The 18,328-nt window shown below is 45.3% G+C and overlaps 1 protein-coding gene across 4 annotated transcripts; it reads left to right on the top strand.

The window, feature by feature from the left end:
* Positions 1-18,061, top strand: MBD3 (methyl-CpG binding domain protein 3). Of its 4 annotated transcripts, XM_037384572.1 has the most exons (9): positions 447-509; positions 1,397-1,511; positions 4,985-5,041; positions 7,748-7,907; positions 9,658-9,795; positions 12,278-12,368; positions 12,862-13,039; positions 14,301-14,498; positions 16,138-18,061. In XM_037384572.1, the coding sequence occupies exons 4-8, from the start codon at positions 7,806-7,808 to the stop codon at positions 14,491-14,493; spliced, it is 702 nt and encodes a 233-aa protein (XP_037240469.1). In that variant the 5' UTR covers positions 447-509; positions 1,397-1,511; positions 4,985-5,041; positions 7,748-7,805; the 3' UTR covers positions 14,494-14,498; positions 16,138-18,061. The 4 variants fall into 4 exon arrangements, with proteins under 4 accessions (XP_037240467.1, XP_037240468.1, XP_037240469.1 ...); XM_037384570.1 differs by lacking the exons at positions 447-509; positions 1,397-1,511 and adding an exon at positions 1-92; XM_037384571.1 differs by lacking the exon at positions 1,397-1,511 and having other exon boundaries at positions 435-509.
* The last annotated feature ends 267 nt before the right edge of the window (positions 18,062-18,328 follow it).

Below are 18,328 nucleotides of genomic sequence, written 5' to 3'. Positions count from 1 at the left end.
GCCGCCGCCAGTCCGGCCGGGGCGGGCGCGGGGAAGATGCCCAAAGCGGCGCTGCCGGGACACCGGGGGGGGCCGCGGCGCCCGGCGCTGGAGTAAGGCGGGGGCCGAGGGGGAGGGGGGCGCCGGGGCTGGCTTCCCGCCGAGCGGGGCGGTGGGGAGGGACTATATTGCCGCGGCGCGCGCGGGCGGAGGGATCCAGCGGAGGCGGAGCGGTGGCAGGGGCGGGAGCGGAACCGTGGGGGCGGGCGGAGCTCAGCGGCCGCCTTCGGCGCGGGGAGGCGGGAGTGCCGCGGCGGAGCGCGGAGCCAGGGCCCGGCGGAGGCCGCGCTCGGCGAGGGCGGCGGGCGGGAGCGGGACGAGCCGCGGCCCCGGCGCCGCCTCCCGGGGCGGGGGGGAGCGGGGAGCAGCCGCCGGCGGGAGGAGAGCGCGGCGGCCGGGAAGAGCCGGCGGAGGCGACCGGAGCCCGGAGGGAGCGGCGGGCCGGGCCGCGCCGCGATGGAGCGGAAGAGGTGGGAGCGCCGGGCCGGGCCGCGCTGCCCCCGGGGGTCCGGGCCGCGCTGCCGGGGGGCGGGGCGGGAGGCCGCGGCGGGGGGTCGCTGGGCCCTGCCTGTCGCTACAGGTGGACGTGCTGGGGGGGCTGCTGAGGGGACACTGGGGCGGGGGAGGGAGCACAGCTGGGGGTTACTGAAGCCCGGGGGTCTGCTGCTGGGGGGGACACTGCTGAGGGGACACTGGGGCTGGGGTGGGGGGCAGTGGGGCTCAATGGAGACACTGCTGGGGGGACACTGAGTCTCGGGGGGGACACTGCTGAGGGGCGGCACTGAGGCTCGGGGGTCTGTTGCTGGGGGGGCCACTGCTGACGGGACACTGGGGCTGGGGGGAGGGGGGGAACCACTGGGGCCCGGTGGGGGCACTGCTGGGGGGACACTGAGGCCCGGGGGGGCACTGCTGGGGGTGCACCACCGTGGGGGGCTCTGCGCTACCCCCCGTCGGCCCAGCTGTCAGCCACCCAGTGTGGAGGGGCAGCGGCCTTTGGGGGGACCCCTGCTCATCCGCTTCGGGGGGCTGCTGCCAGGCCAGCACAGGTGGGTTATTTTAACGGCAGCCGGGCGAGGTGTGTGTGAAGTAGCCCCAGGCGCGAGTGGCCGCCCCGTGGCTCCGTCCGCTGCTTTTTCTGTCCGTTGAGGAATTTGGGGGAGCATCAGAATTTGGGGGAGCATCAAAAAGAAGCATCTGCCCGCGGTGGTGGCTGTTGCTGTAGGTGGGAGTCGGGGGGCTGGGCTCAGGATGCGCTATCCTGAAAGTATTGCTGGTGGGGGAAGCATGTGGCTGGGGAGCCACTTGCTCTGCCTGCAGGATTGCTATTAATACCCGTGTGTGTCTCATATGGCTGTAGGTGGGCCATATGGATCCTTCCTGCACCCATAAGAAGCAGCCTCAGTGCACCCGTGAGCTGATGTGTGAAACTTAGGTCCGTCGGGAGCTGCAGGAGCGTCGCAGAAGTTATCCAGGTGTCCTTATCTGGCCTTTCTAGTCAGCAAAACGTATGCGATCAACTCCTGCGCGTGTTAGATTGCATGGGGTTTTTTTAAAAAAAATCAGATTATGGTGGTGAGGCAAGCGTGCCATGCTGGGTGGCGGGTGAACCAGCAAACATCATCCTGCAGAGTGTAAAGCTGGAGGTGCTGGCTCCGTCACTGCAGCTAGGAGTCTGCAGGGAGAAGAAAAGACCACCAGCAGCAACTAGAGGAGGTGCAGCTGAAAGCTTTAAAGATGTCTGTTTTGCCAAGAACTTACTTCATTTGTAAAGTTGTGGTCTTGGAGCTGAACTTAAAACATCCCCTCTCCCCCTCTTTTTTTTAGCATATTTGTTGTTCCTGAGTTATAATGGATTTTCCCTTTATATCAATTTGGACAGAGATCAAAGGTATAATAGGGCCCTGCTGCACTAATTTTTGGTTACTGTTGCATTTTGCTGTACCTTAGAGCAGAAAAAATGTGTGTGGCAATTTATTAATCCCTCTGCTATTTCTGCCTGTTGTTTACCTGGATGATTTTTTTTGTCTGGCTACCCTGAATGTACAGATGCAGTAAGTGCTTGTGGAAAATTGCATGCATGGTTTGGAAACGAGCGCTCATGTCTGCAATAACCAGCCTTGAGAATTAATGCTGAGCCGAGGTGGTCAGCAGCGGGGTGGCGGTTACTGCTTTTTTCCGAACCGTTGTTTAGGGCTGCTGTGCTCGTTGTTTGGAGATTTCCTTCTGTAACCCTGAGTACTAGCAGCACGTGCTTTCTGCGTGAATGTTTCTGTCGAGTTCTGCTTTGGGGGTGGCAAGACAAATGGGGTTGTGCCGAGTATGTTCAGCCCGTGAGATTTGAGGCTGTGCGAGCCGATCACTGGCTGGAAATTAAACCCTCCTTGAGGTGTAAGTCTCTGGGCAGATTTTTAGGAACAGGCCTATAACCTTGTGCTTACCAGCTGTTGATTGTGCAGAAGTTTTTCAGCTGGAGTGTGTTCTCTCATCTGCCTTTGGCTTGTTGGGAAGCCCAGGAGTGCGGTGGGGCTTGTGGGCCAAATTCGGAGCGAGCAGGAAACATGCAGGGATGCAGGATTTCAGGAGGGGAAGTGTATCAAGGATGTTGTTGAAGTGGTGGGTCATCTTTGAGAGAGTTTTAGCTACAAAGGCTCTCTTCAAACTCAGTGTTCTCAGCTAGGGGAAGGAGAATTTAGTGCTGCTTTGTGTGGCTTTTCTTCATAGTGTTTTTCTGCTGAAGGTTTGATGGCAAAGTGTCTGAGAAGTTTGGGATTGCTGCTCATCTCTACTTCAAGGAGTTGCTGATAATTGGTGTTCTGGAAGACTTGACTAATCTCTTGGGTGAAGCTTATTTTGTTGTGAATTTCTTACCTATGTAGCACCTACCTAAAAAGTTGAAGAAAGTGTTTTTAACACAATCAAAGTGTATTTTGGTCTATATACTTTTTTTTTCAAAAAAAAAAAATTGTGAAGGAGAATGCTTTTACTGGGCCTGTACTTTGGTCCTTTTTGGTTGTTCTGTTTTACCTGCAGCACCCCCAGGGAAGTTGTTATGATACTCGAGATGAGCCTTATAAAAATGTCTGGTTATATTTGGGCTGGTTCCTGTGTTATGGGACTGCCACTCAGGTTCTTGTTTGGGGGTGAGGTGCTTCTGGAAATCTGAGAGAGTTTGTGTGTATCAAAGTTCTTTGTTCTGGTGGGTTTTGTGTGGTTGGAGCCCAAGTTGCTGAACAAAGACAACCCCATTGCCCTGTGGGGCAGGGAGCATCCCTTACACGCCACTGCTGGCAGCGGTGTGGGGCCTCCATGTGCATGTAAATATTGCTTGGGACAGCTGTGCTGGCAAGGGACAGCTCGATTCCCCACGGCTGCTCCATGCAGGGCACCCGTTTACGGAGGGATGGGGAGATGCTGCTGTTCAGATTTGTGAAGTTGTGGGGTGGGTTATGGCAACTGGAGATGTCGCCTGGTCTTGCTTGTTCACACCAATGCTTTTTATGTGCTCTGGTGAAAGCTGCGAGTGTCTGTGCTGGCCTGTCCCGGGATAACAGAATTGTTGGAGTGTGGGACCACTGAGGCAGGACTTGGCGCAGATGCTGCAGGAAGGGGGGACCAGCAGTGGCAGTCTGTCAGGTGTCCCAGGGTACACATCTCTCCGTAGGAAGCAGTGTTGTGCGCATACAGTACCCAAAGGGCCCCCCACGCCGCACTTTGCCTGGAGTAGAGATGGGGAGAGAAGTGCAGTGGGGGGGAGGCTGGGGTGGGCTGTGACTCCCCAGCTCTGTGCAGGAGGAAGCACGATTGAAAGAGGGAAGGAAAAAACATTTTGCATTATACCCATCACCCCTCCACCGAGGAGATGAGGCTTTGAGTATATGCTGTTGATCACCCTTTTTACCTAGGCTGTTCCTCTCTCCATTTTTTGTAAAAGGCAGGCGACATCTGGGTTTGTTCATGGCTTTTTTTTTTTTTTTTTTTGTCTTTTGTCCTTTGCTTTCTAAGTTGTGCAGATCCTGTGTAGGCTAAACGGGGAGAGCGGAGGGGAGGAGACTTGTGTAATGAGGGAGGAGGGGAGAGGGCCTGGGCTTGCGGTCGGTCTCCCCTTAAGAATATAAGGCAGGAAACAAAGGCTGAGCTGCACATGGAGAGCAGCAGGCACCTGGCAGCTCCTGGCCTTTCAATAGGCTGCCAAGCATTCAGCTTAGTCTGCGCCCAAAAAGTCTGTGAATAATAAATGAGGGTGGCTTGGGTCTGCTCATACCACCCCTCAGTCCTCTTCGGTTCGTTTTGTTAGGCGGGCTGTGCCAGCAGATAATGTGTTGGAGCTTTTGATGGACGAGCATGTAAAATCGTTTGCAACTTTGCAGTTGCCTTGCTTTTCGTAACGTGTTGAAGTGTGAAAGACCTTAATTCAGGAACCAAGTACAAGGCGATCGCAGTATCAGCGTTGTTCAGAAGAGGTTGGCTTTTGCAGCTTCATACCAAGGTGTGTCTCTTCAAAGTCTTTGCATATCAAAAACACGAGTGCAGAGCAAAGCTTTTGCTCTGGAGTGGAAGGGGGTAAATTTTCTATTTTGTGACATTTAAAGGGCATGTAAGCATTTGAACAATGTTCAGAATCCGTAAGTGCTGGTTTACTGTTTCTGTGCCTTGTGGTGTGCAGCAGGCAATCGCAGCTGCTCAAGTTTTGTGGGTTTTTGGCTGCCCCCACCCTGCCCTTTGACCCTCTCCGGTGTCTGTAGGTGCCCTCAGTGGTGGTGTCCTACCAAGCACGCTGCTGCCGGCGGGGACCCCAGGAGCTCCAGAGCACACCGGCTGCTTCCTTTCTGCTTGTGTTTACTGAGCAACTTTACTGTCTGCTTTGAGTTCTAGCTTTGTTCCCCATTGTTCCAGAAATTATGCCTTTTTCAAGACATAATAAAAATTTTTCTTCTGAACATTTCAGTGCTTTTCCTTTGGGCCAAGCTTCCCCAGGAAGAGACAGGACTCTGAGTCATTTCAGGTGGGTTTTTTCAGATGTATGTGGACTTTGAGCAGCTTTTCAGATTTGTTGCAAAAATTACTAGAACACATACTAAACCAAAAAGCTGAAGGGCTATGTTCATTTAATATACTGTCTCTGAGCATGTCTGGCTCTGTTCTGAAAGTTACACTGTGCTTCTGAGTGCACGATTCACTGTAATGTATTGTTTTTAAAACTATTAAGACACTAAACCATAAACTGGAGCTGCAGATCTTGGAAGAGGAAGCAGTGTCACGTTGTTCATATAGCAGGGTTTTCTCCTGATGGCAGCGATGGCTCTGGCCTGAAAGCTGCTGGAGTTGGTTATTATTACTTTTTCTGGACAGAGGCATATAACTCCCTTTACATTTTTAAAAAGTGGTTTCAGATTTGAGTCTGGATCCAGTCTCTGTTCCTCTCTGCTTATTCCTACTCTGTGTGTCATCTTCTGGCCTGAGTATTTGTGCAGTTCTGCAGTGAACTGGTCCAGCTGAGGAATAACCAGTAATAAAGTGTTTCTTCCTCTTCTCCCTACCTTCTAAAGATGGATTATTCTCCCCATCTGGGTAACTGTACATTTGCATGAATGCTTTCATGCTTGAGCAGCGGTGGTGGCAGGGAGCAGATACACGGCAGGATAAGCAGCTTGGGAGCAACTGCGGCCAGGAGCTTCCTGAGCAGATGCTGTATGGGGGGTGATCACAACCTTTTGGTTATTAAGTCCTTTGAGAGACTTTTTCAGTTTTAGTATTATTTGTATTAACCTTGGCTTTCAGGTTTTTTGAGAGCATTTAATACTTTGGTTCTCTCTGTTGTTTTGGGGTTTTTGTAATTTTTTTTTTTTTTTTTTTTTTTTGCATATACAGTCTGACTTGAACTAATTGGTCTACCAATGTCCCGTGCTAGAAATTGTATGCTTATGCTGTTTTTTCAGACCTTTCCCCTAATAAAGGCTTTGGGGAAGCAGCTAATGTGTGGAAAAGAGGCTTTTTCCTTTGAGTTTTTTTTTTCCATTGAGAAGACCCCAGAGAGACCGTTGGTATCTTACCAATGGGAACACCACCCCTGTGGCAGAGCAGAGTCTATGCTGCTGAGATAGTAATGCTTCTTTCCTCTCATCCTGTGAGGACTTTACTATTTCAAGTTATTCCTGGCCTTCAAGTAGAAACCTTGCAACAAATAGCCTGCATTTCTGACTTCAGGAGTGACAGAAGGTAACCTTAATTACAGAGCTCCAGCTGTCCTTAGAAAGCATCTGAACCTCATTGGCATTAATTTGTCTCTGGCAGGTCTAAGTTGCATTGATATAATTTCTCTCCTCAGTAGAAAAACCAGGTAGAGACTCTAATATGTAGGTGTTGCTTCCAGTCACCTGAAGTTCAACGCTTGGCATTTTGTGAAGTTACGAGTTGAGTTGTTGAACTTGCAGGTACCACCACGGCGTACGGTGGGTACCTGTCAGTGAGGTCTCCCTGGGAAGTGGCCTTACCTCTTCTCAGTGGTGGTACACCGAGAGCGGAGGGTGTTTGTAGGCGAGGGAGGAGATCACCCTGCTGCCATGCAGTATGGCTGAAAAAAATATTCAAACGCTACTAACAGCTCTTTAAAAGAAGAAAATGGATAAATAGGAGTGGGGTGGTAACTGGCATTTCTGGTTTTAAAATGCCTTTCACCCAACTAACCTGTGCTTGGTGTGTGGAGTAAGCTTCTCCTAGATGGGTACCAAGACTGAATATGCAAGTAGCAAGATGCAGAAAAACAGAAATGAGAGAAATTAAGGGAATAAAAAGAGGCATTGTTATGATGCTAAATGAGAATGTGAAGAATACTTCATGCTTACAGTTCTATACTGCAATCATAACACATTAATTTATTTTTGCTTTATGCATAAAAAAATAAAGAGCTTACCTAGCAGTGCTTTTTGAAGTAGTGCAAAAGGTCATGTTCTATTATTAAAAAAAAACAAAAAAACCCAAACACAAAACCAGCAACAGTGAGGAGCTGGAGTAACTGTGCCTCCTTGCCAGGTTGTAGTCTTTCCTGTGAAACCAGGTGTTTAAAAAGAATCTCTCTTCCATTTTGCCGCTAACGGAAAGTTTTCCAAGGTTTTGACCTCTATCTTTGCATCGCTGGAGCTTTGTAATTCTTTGCTTTGCAGCTTGTCAGCAGTTAACATCAGTTCTTCCTCCTCGCTCCTGTGTAATCCTGAAGTGTTCAGAATGCTTCCAAAGACTTGTGGTCAGCCCTGAATGTACTGTTCAGGGCAGAGGGGGAAGGAGTCCAAGATGTTTGTGGTGCTACTCAAACTTAACACCCCTGGGAGAAGAAGTTAGACTTGAAATGGGCATTTATTTTTTGAGACAACTGAGTGATAAGTGCATCAGTGCTGGTATCTCCCGTGGCACTTACTGTGTGAATTATGCTATGTTTGTTTATACCTGGTCTGAATCTTTCTTTTCATGTATAAAAACATTTTAACATGACCTGCACTTAAGTTGCCTCTTCCACAGTAATCGTGAGAAGGAGTTATATGAAAGCAGTAATATCCATTTAGAGTTTAATGTGAGCTTTATTCTGGGAAGTTCAGCTTGTGTTGTTTTTCATGAAGGAAGTAAAATTTGCCTCTCCTGAGTTGCAGCGAGTGCTGGTATTGAAGTCCCAGAGGGTTTTAATTTTCCTCCTTGTTTCTCTTCTGTGTTTTTTCAGCCCAAGTGGTAAAAAGTTCCGAAGTAAGCCCCAGCTGGCACGCTACCTGGGGAGCTCGATGGACCTGAGCACTTTTGACTTCCGCACAGGAAAAATGTTGATGAATAAAATGAACAAGAACAGGCAGAGGATGCGCTATGACTGTTCCAACCAAGCCAAAGTAAGATTAAGAGGCAGTGGCAGCTTTCTCCTTTCTGTCTTCTATTGTTCTGGCCTGACTGCCTCTCAGAACAGTATCTGTGATAGCGTGAAAATTAAGCATTTTGTAATTAATGTGTGTAACTCGAGTTGTATGAGATAACATCTCTGTTACGAGGTGTTGGACAAATACTGCAATTCACTGATTCTTCCAGGGTACTGACACCGTGGAAGAATATTGCGGAACTGCTAAATCTTCTGTACAGAAGGGCTGGAGGGAGGGCTGGCATCTTTCTCTCTTCCCCTTCCTGGAGTGTGAGATCACCTTCTCCAGCAGGATCTTCTCCAGAGCCCCAGATCTCCAGCTGACTCCTGTGTCTGTGCAGTGGCTCCGCTCTGTGCTAGCGTTTGCTCTGGGGGAGAGGAGTGGTGTGGGGCAGGAGGGATGAGGAGATAACGCAGCCTCCTGCAAGCAGCTCCCTGGAACTCTCCATAGGCCATGCTGGTGTCTCTGCTTTGGAATTGAGCTAAGGAGGGCATGCATTGCGGGCAAAAAGCTGAAGCGGCAAGAGGGTGGCAAGGCCTGTTTGTAGAACAAAATAAGAGTCCAATTGCCACCTGGTAATTTTGATTGCTCAGGTTTAGTCAGGATTACAGTGACATTGGTATACTGCTTGTCTGGATAGATGGGCTCAAGGCATTCTTGAGTATCTTCCTTGGATGCTAAAAGCTTTTTCAGAACCCAAAAGCTTATTCCTGTGCACCTAAACGTTAAATGTGGAAAACAGCCTAATGCTTGTTTTCTAAATATGTCAACCAGTCAAGAATCATCATCATCAGAGTGATTAGAGCATTTTCTTATAGCGCTAGGAGCTGTGGTGGTATTTTAAAAGAAGCATGCCTTCGCTGCAGAGACCAGCAGCTAACACACATCTCACAGGCTAAAAATTCTGGCCAGGCCTTCTAATAAATGTATGAATAGTTATCATTGGCTTATAAATGGATTAGCACACAGATGGTTCAGAATATTTGTCCTGAATACATCTTTTCTACATCTCATGAATAAATATGTTAAGCAGATGCGGTGTCTGCATCCTCAAGAACAAAGTGTGTCCTACAGCCATTTCAAGATTTGCATGTTAGATCTTGGGAATGCGGAACAGTCTTCCTATGTTTCCACTAACATAAAACGCAGTCATGTAGTGAAAAATTGATTGTTATAAGCTCCATTTAAAAACTTGAGGTTTGTTAAGAACTGAAGGTAGAAAAAGTGATCAAGGTTCCACCTGTATTGATTTGCTTGTTGGTGTCCACAACTGGATTTAAACAGAATGGTTCAGAAACTCTGGATTCACAAAACGCTTTCTAAATCAGACTTCATGATTTTTTTGATTATTACAAATATCATGTCAAAATCCTTTGTTCTAGTGTTCTACAAGTGGCTCATCAACGTGCAAACTCAGTGTTCTGACTTCTAAATTCTTTCAAATTTGTGTTAAAACCTGTGTGTATAAACTAGAAAGAGAGGAGGCTAGCATTTTAAGTAGAATGTGAAAGAGTGGAAAATGTTTGATTTTGATAGGTCTAAGGCAAGATTTGAATGTAGTTATGCATTTTTAGCAGTCTATCTCACATGGCTTGAGATCAGACAAGTTTTCAAGTCCATGTTCTCTGCTCTTCCCTGCTGTATATCTTTATGGCTGTAGTAGTATTTCAAAAACTTGAAAATATTTTTTGTGGGCTCTCCCCCTCCTTTTGTTTGAAATTTTTAGGGCAAGCCTGATTTGAACACAGCACTGCCTGTTAGGCAGACAGCCTCCATATTCAAACAACCCGTCACAAAGATCACAAACCATCCCAGCAATAAGGTGAAGAGTGACCCTCAGAAAGCTGTGGACCAGCCCCGGCAGGTAAGGCGTGCAGCTTAGTAACTTCTCCAGGACTACCAAACTCCAGATTTTGCTGCTGGGAGGGTCCCAAAATAAACTGCTTTAATTTGTGATGCTGAACAGATAGTCCGTGGCAATCTGAAGTCTCTCATATTTCAGAAACAATAACTTACAGCGCTCCCAGCTTTTACAATTGAGCCAGACCCCATTTCCAATATATAGTCGATGTGCTGTCTGCACTGTGGTTTACAACTAGACTCCAGCCTTCGTTTAGATTACAATTCTGTTGCAGTTAAGCCTTCATTTCCTTAATGCTGAAATCAAGTGTTATCGTACAAATTTAGACAGACATCATAACTACTTTAGGGGACACTCACATTGTGATTAGAATCACTATCAAATGTTCCAGTTGTATAGGAATTCTGTGTTTCAAGAAATTCCTGTTCCTGTACAGACCACATACAATGTGGTGTTTGTGATGTAGTGCAAGGGATTGTGACCCCTGCGTGGGCCTTTTTTTTTAGATGCGTGTATCATTAGTAGTTAACTCTACGTGTATGAATAAGGTCATAAATCCACTTGGGATGTTGTTACAATACAAAATCAAAGTGGTTTTCTTATCATACTGTGATGCTGTGTCCTGTGCAAAGCTCACACCAAAGGGTTCTGTGAATCCTTTCCTGTAACGAGTCCATCTTTATGACTTATGGAAACGAGATGTTCAGCTTTATTAGTCTGTTCAGATGCTGTCATCGGTCTCGATTATCAGTACATTTCAAACTCTTGTGGGTCTAGCGGAATTAAAAACACATCAATCCAAGAAGGAAGGTGATTTTAACAAAATAGATTTCAAAAATACCCTATAAACTACCCCACCTCTCACACTGAAAACTTCTTCTGCGTACTTAAACTCTACCTTTGTGAAATGTGTGATAGGTTCCATTTGAAATGGAGTTGGGTGGTTGGTTTTGTCGTGGTTTTTGGTGGGGGTTTTTTATGTGTTTTGGGACAGGGGTTTTTTTGGTAGGGTTTTAGCATGGTTTCCTAAGGAGGTAGAGCGTACATGTTCATAACATCATTGCTATTCCTTGGCTAGTTAAGACAATACAAGATGACACTAAAGATACGGTGTTGATATGCAAAACTTTTGAGCTGAATAGAGATTTGTATCCCTGTTGTGGAAGATATTGCTATGTGAGTACAGATTGGTGTGTGAATGCGATCTGTTAGACAGCAGAGATCAGCTCCAGTAGCAAAAGTGTTGTAACCTGACCTGTGTGCTTTCGCTGCTCCCGTTACTACTTGTTGTAATGCAGCTTCCTAGACTCTGCTTGTGCTTTCCTTATGTAGTCTTTCCTTGTTTATGGTGGCACTGGAGTCCCTTTTCTGAGAAAAGGTCCTTTAGAAGTTTTTATCTGTATATGTATGTAGATATAACAAATATATCTATATACACTGTATTGTAATATATATACACGTACTGGTTTGTATATTTCATTTTCTGTGATATAGCATAGAATAGGGCAAAATTGCTCTTTTTTGTGTCCTTCTCTGCATTATACATCTAAGGGTCTGTTGAATTACAGCTTTGAAATATTTTACCAGACTGCAGCATATTGTAACCTGATCAGCACAACTCCCAATGTTTCTTCAGAATTTGAAAGCAGTGCTGAGTCCCGTCATGTGCTGGCTTAAAATTCACCTGTTTGAAAGGTGTGGCTAGAGAATATCCAGCCCGTGTGCTTTAGCTGGGACTGTCCCTGTTCCACTTGTTGGGAACTGGTGATCGGAAAAATAGTGTGGGTTCGGTTGATTTTGGCAGGATCAAAGAGGATGTTTGTGGACTGCTTGGGGTAAATTGTTGGTTTCTCAATGCCTAGATAAAATTGCTTTCCTGCAAGAGGAATGGTACTGTAGCTACTCATTTGTCATCCTTACACACATAAGTTAAAGAGTTGAAGGTGTATCTAGGTAAAGTATCTTGACTTCCCACCAGGCCATCCACTCACACGTGCCTAAGCTTGAGGAGAACCTGTGATTCAAAATACAGTAAAGGATCAGACATGGTTGTTGTCGTGAGAAACAGCTGGGGAGGAATGAAGTAACGCTTTACCTTGGGAAGAGCTTGGATACAATTCTTGCATTCCTTAACTTCTGTGGTGTATGTGGGACAGCAAGAGAGGAACGGGAGTGTAAAAAGGGCTGTCCGACACTACGTGCACTGACATGAAAGCCAGCAAGCCTTGCCTTGCTGTTCCAGTTCAGAAGCAGTGAAAGTACTGGTCCCTGCAGAAAAGAAAGTCTTTTTCAAGGCAGCAGATGAGGACAGAGTTGTTGTGAGCATAGTTCCCTGCCATCAGACGTGGCAGACCCCTTCTGTAGTAAATCCAATATAAAATTGTCTGCAGCAGTGTTCTTCCCTCTTTTGATACTAAGCAGGTGCTTTGTGCAGTTGTCGATTCCATTTCTGTTTTGTGCCAATAAACACTTTCTTTGATGTCAGCTCTTCTGGGAGAAGAAATTAAGTGGACTGAATGCTTTTGACATTGCAGAGGAGCTGGTGAAAACAATGGACCTTCCAAAAGGTTTACAAGGTAATCAAGAGTCTGCCCTTAACTCCAGGGGTGGCGTTTTGATACCAATCAGCAGTGATCTGAAGGTATTGTGTTTGACCTCCTTGTTCTCCAGTGCTTGTCAGTGCTGGGGCCCGTTCCTGCTTCAGCAGGAACTGTTAGTGCTTTGGCTGGAAGGCTCGGTGCCCTTCATCCTGAGGAGATGCTGAAACAAAGCTTCTTGACTTTTTTTTGTTGTTGTTGTTCATTTTGCAGAAGGAAAATGGAAACGGCTTCCATTCCCCATTATTTTTTTTATTTGTTGTAACAAAATCAGTAATTCATCTGATTTAAACAACATCGGAGAGAGTTGTACAGCTGCTGTTAGAAATGTTTAGGAGTGGGATTTCATTGTGTTAGATTTCTAAATGACGGTGCGTGCTTTGCCATTAAAACTAAAATAATGCCCGTTGTCCTGATGCGCTGTTCTTTTGTCTTGTGCAAAGCTGATCACGGCTCTTCCTCCTGCTTGCAGGGGTTGGACCTGGTTGCACTGATGAAACCCTTCTCTCTGCCATCGCTAGTGCTCTGCACACTAGCACGATGCCGATCACTGGACAGCTGTCTGCGGCCGTAGAGAAGAATCCTGGAGTTTGGCTAAATACCTCACAGCCACTTTGCAAAGCATTTATGGTGACAGATGAAGATATTAGGTATTAACTAGAAATATCGCTTACTGTCTTGGAACAAGATTTCTTGTGGTAAAACAGTACCCTTTTTTATTTTTCTTTTGTTTTCCCCAATGGCAAGTTATAAATATCCGATGGAGCACTGTGGCTTGCTGAATTAATTTGGATGCCTCTTTATCAGTAGAGTAGAAAAAAATTGTTACACAAAGCTGCTGTCATACAGGCATGTACTTGAAGCCCATTCTTTTTTATTTTGACCGTGCTCAGTTACTCTGAGGTTTCAGGTTCATGTTTGTTTTTCATGTCAGAGTACGTCTCCTTTTAATGAAAAAGGCGTCTGAATTGGAGTAACCTTGATTAAGGCACCTCTAAGCCAAGAAGGGATTGGAGAAATCCTGAGGAGTGCGATTCGATTCTCTTCACCTTACTGTGTCAGCACAGGACCAAATAAAAGCACTAACTGCTGCGGTGGCAGCGAACAAGGATGCAATGTATTTAGGTATAGCTTGCTTTCAGTAATTAATTATATTGCTAAATCAAGCCTGGTCAAATCTAGCTTTAAGCACTTGATAGAGAGCTGAATATAGCAAAGACACTAACCTGAAAGCACGCTACTTTGCATTCATTAACAGCATTTAAAAGTAGTACTTGTTTTGGCTGTTTGACTGATAAATAGGATGCCTTTTTTTGTGCTGGATTTATACATGAATGGCCAGGGAAAATGGTCTTTTTGTAACTTTATGATTTCCTGTGGCTGAGATGAACCAGGAGTCCCGTGAGCCACTGACTGTTGATCACTTCTTTACGATGACTTTGACACAAAAGGAGCTGTAAAATTTAAGATTGTGGCCCAAAAGGGAAATGAGCAAAAAGATTGAAATGGTCAGAAACTTAATTTTCTCCAGTTTCATTATTGGAAATCTGAGCAGGGTAGGTTGACTTTTTCTTGTTTAAATTAATATTAGTACTAGGAGTTTAAAAAAAAAAAAAAAAAAAAGCCTCGAGTCAGCTGCTAGATTAAGCAAATTTCAGCCAGAATTAAAAATGCTGCAATCAATGCTAAGGACTTGTAACGGGAAATATTGGACAACCTTTTTTAAAGTGTTTATTTCATCTTCACTTATAGTATAATGCCAGGCAATTTTTTTAAATATGCATTTCTTACAGAGGGCTCTTTCAAAGCCGTGCTTGTCTGCTGAGCCTCATGCATGAGTGATTTAAGATTAATTTCCCATGAAAGAGCCAGCTTTGAGGGTTGATGTTGGTGTTCGTTGATTTGGGGCAGGAAGCAAGAGGAACTGGTGCAGCAGGTGCGGAAGAGGCTGGAGGAAGCCCTGATGGCTGACATGCTTGCCCACGTAGAGGAAATAGCAAGAGATGGGGAAGCTCCTTCAGAGAAAGAAGGAGGCGAGGAAGAAGGAGAAGAGGAAGAGGAGGAGGAGGAGCAGGACCATGACCAGGAGATGGAGAATGTATAGTCCAGGTAACGTGGCAGCATCCTTTCTCACCTTAAACTGTACTACATTAAAGGCAGAAGTGTTTTCAGAAGGGCCTGTAGTATATATTGACAGATCTGCTTTTTATCGTGCACTTTTAAAGGTGTAGTAGCCATGCTTTCAGCTACAAATCAAGTATTTTGATGAGTAATGTCTGGTGAGTGCTTGTGTGGTCACGGAGTGTTCTGGGCCTTAGGGCTGTGTCAGATGGGCTGAAAGCGTAACCAGTGCGTGCCCGTAAACACTTGAAAGATTCTGTCTTGAAAGTGGATCAGTTCTTAAAAATTCATTTACTTGTGATGTCATTTTTTACCCCCCTATTTATTTATTTATTCCTGCCTGTGATAGGCAAGAGGACACTGTGGGCAGAAAGGACAGCTGACATCTCGTGGACTCAGATTCTCCCTCTGCCTGCCTTTTTCTCTCACTTTTGCATTTTCTTGCAGGGTATATTAGAGGGCATGTTTATGGAATTTTCTAAATCATATTTACAGAAAGTTAGAAAAAAGGCAAGCTGATTACCAAAAGAGGGAAGTTGCTAAAAAACTTATGCGTGGTGGGAATTTCTAAACTGAAAGCAACAGAAGAATATATATGTTTAAACTCTGGAAATGTCTGAAAAGTTTAAAGTTGTGTAACGATATAACTGCAGGATGCACAGAAACGTGCCTTTACGTTCTGCATCCTTTGAAAGTATCACAGGGGGCTTGCTGCTTGTTCTCAGGTGTGTCTCTGACTTGCACTTCTGCAGTGGAACTTTTTAAAGGTGCAATTAGAGTCTTTTTTTATTGTCTTGTAAGCCAAAATAGCTCTGAATAATGAATTTTTACAGTGTAGCCATGCAGAAAAAGGCAGATCTGTAAGGCCAAGTCAAGATACACCAACAGGAGTTCCCTTCGCTGCTGCGTGTTGCGCTGGGCAGGGACAGCACCCCATGCTACGAAGCAGTTTTTCCTTGCTGTGTTCCTTTGATGTAACCCTAGCCAGGAGCGCTGTGCGTGTCGTCAGCGGAGCTCATGCAGTGAGATGAAAACAGAACTTGCTGATTTGAATTTTTGATCGTTTTAAGTTTTAGCCTAAGAAAAGCAATTAGTGTTCTGTCACTGAAATGGGGTAGCCGGTACCCTGGGTGCTTCCATTATGCACATCCAAGAGCCTGCGAGGCAAGAGTCAAGAATGTGGAGGGGGGGAAAAAGAAAAGGAATTTTTAGCATGAATAGCAGAGGAAAAGAAAAGCCTCTTTGGAGGGAGTGGCAGCTGTATTTCAGGTAGAAGGAAGAGTGATTTATGTTAAGTAATCCTTCAAGCTGGAAGGTCGATTATAACATGAAATCTGTTTGGCCTTTGGGAGATACCATCTTATATCTTGGGCTTTCTATTTTCCTGTTTTACCACACCATGAACGGTAGCTTTATTTGGACAGTGAGTATCTTGCATTCCTTTCTACTACAAAGGTCTGGCAACAGCAAAGAACCAGAACAAACTGCTGAAGGTGAAAACCAGGAGATAAAGAAATGAATGGATATGTTATGGCAGTGGTGCCTTATTCATTTAAAGGCCGACTTTCTATAAAGGTATAAAAAGTTCATACTGACTTACAAGCTCTTTTTTTCCTCTTTCTTCTAGGGAGTTCCATCTAAGAATTCCCAGTATAAACCCTATCAGCAGGGTCAGCACAACTATTTACAGAGCCAAGAGTGTCTGCCGAGTAAATTGCACCAACAATCCAACTGTACCTGTGACCATTTTGATGTACACTTCAGGAAACGTTGAGAAGCTGATGGTTCATTAATTGCTGGGTAGTTTTGAAGATGGAACCTGACTAAACTCTACTCCCCTTCCTTTTTCTAAAGGGGTAGGGTAATCGGAAATGCAAAAGTGGGAGGGAATAAAGGAATATAAAATAGTGGGAGGGAAAATACAAGGAACCAAATTTCCTGTCTTTTTTTTTTTTTCTTTTTTTGTTGTGGGTCAGTGATAGGTGATACATTTTTAAACTTTTCTATCAAAGTACCTTTTAACAATGACCCATAGAAACACTTTTCTCTCTTAACACAAGTGAGAGAGATGCTGTTTCACTCCTTGGCTACTCTGCTGTAGGCTACCTGTTTGTACCAGACTGTAGGGAGGTCATTTTATGTTGTGGGTTGTCATTCCATGTGTCAATTTGGGTCACTGAATTTCCTTTTCCTCGCAAGACCACATTGGTCTTGGAAGCGTAGTCTCAGAGATGAACTGCCAGTGCCTCCTCCACCTTTGGTGAGTAGGGGGAGTTACGCTTGAGGAATTGGTCTTACATCAATGGCAATCAGTTTTGTAGTTAGTTCCAGCACCACACTGAAGGCACTACCGTGCACGTTTTTGATATGGAGCTGTGTGGATGTCTTGAGTGTAGCCGAATAAAGTTCGAAGATAAATATACCCACTTTGTGGTATATTTTACTTTGGGTTAAGTCCAGTCAGAAGGACCTTCTCAACTCAGAATGGAAGGATGCCTCATTTCTGACTGACAATGAGGAAAACTTCCTCCTTTCTCTTCTGGTGCCAAGAACCCTGACCTCTGTTTCTGTGTGTGTGGAGGGAAGGGGATCCATTCCAATAGGTGTGTCTACACATCTACTTCTGTGTGCAGTAATGTTCTGACCTCTTTTAAAACAAGAAAGGAAAAAGTTTGATTTTTCTATAATTGATATCTTAAAAACGAATTTAAAGCTTTTTATTAAGTATTAAATCTTTCTTATTTGCATGTGCAGTGAAGTGACCAGCATTTTGTGTCCAAAAATGAAATGATGTGAAACCTGCCTTAATGTGTTTATAAGTATTTGGCTTCACCGTGGGTACCTTGATTGATTCTTCAGTCTCTTCTAGTACATCTGTGAGCACATTGGGGTAACTTGTGGCTAAAAATGAGTTTACCTGGGGAGGGAGGATAGGGAGAGGGGAGGAGAAGATGGGGAGGAGGTGAGAGTTTATAGCTTGGAGGATGTGCTGACTAGGTTGCAAAAGTTATTTTAGTCCTAGGGTATCCATTGCATAATTCATGCGTGGACGTCTCAGCTGAGAGTACAGTATAAACTGGTGGATTAAATATTGTGCCACTAACCAATTGTACAAGTTGTTGGTATCCCAAAACTTGGGGAAGAAAGTAGCTCCCAGAGCCTTTATCATGTAAGAATGATTAGCAGTGACAGCAAGGGACCAGGGGGATTGCCTGGAAAGTAATAGCCTTTGGGAGTAGTTCAGCTTAGTGATCTGAATAGGTTTTTGCTCCTTGAAAAATATCCCATGGCAAAGTGATTGATACTATATGAACTCTTTTCTTAAAGATTTGAAAATACAAAATTCTTTGCTATTGCTCATTTGGAGTACTGCAAGAAGACTGAATTGTACTTTGCTGCTGCTCTACCAAGTCTTGCTTTGGGGAACATTACCTGGTACTGCAGCCAGTGAAAATTATTTTCCTTTTTGAACAGTCTGTTACGGTTATTATTCTGTAAATCTGTCCTCTTGTAATTCATTGTGTTGAATTAAATGTTTCTCACAAAGCGGAGATTCTCCTAGTCTGCATCAAGCCCCTACCCGGAGTTTTTGTGCTATGCCCCTTCCAGTGATTTCAGCGGACACGCTCTTGCATTTTTTTGCTGAGGGCTCCATTCTGAGATTGGGATCTTGAGATCTGGGACCTGGCAGAGGGGCGTACAGAGTGGAACTTGTGGAAAGCCAGTCCATTCTTGCTGTAGAGCCATCCTGTGTCCTCACCAAGGAAGAGGCTGCCAGGGTGTCCCGTCTAGGGGGCAAGTTGCTGATACAGTCCTTG

The sequence above is a fragment of the Falco rusticolus genome, chromosome 4 (genome assembly GCF_015220075.1).
Source record: "Falco rusticolus isolate bFalRus1 chromosome 4, bFalRus1.pri, whole genome shotgun sequence".
In the NCBI taxonomy this organism is placed as follows: domain Eukaryota; kingdom Metazoa; phylum Chordata; class Aves; order Falconiformes; family Falconidae; genus Falco; species Falco rusticolus.
Note: the sequence above shows the minus strand (reverse complement) of the source record. Positions and strands in the feature narration are given on the sequence as shown.

What these genes read in the sequence shown, in the direction of transcription:
- MBD3 (XM_037384570.1), top strand. Translation starts at nt 37, where the DNA reads ATGCCCAAAGCGGCGCTGCCGGGACACCGGGGGGGGCCGCGGCGCCCG. An exon ending in CCGCGGCGCCCGGCGCTGGA is followed by an intron (nt 93 to 4,984) that starts GTAAGGCGGGGG and finishes TGAACATTTCAG; the next exon opens with TGCTTTTCCTTTGGGCCAAG. An exon ending in GTGACAGATGAAGATATTAG is followed by an intron (nt 13,040 to 14,300) that starts GTATTAACTAGA and finishes GATTTGGGGCAG; the next exon opens with GAAGCAAGAGGAACTGGTGC.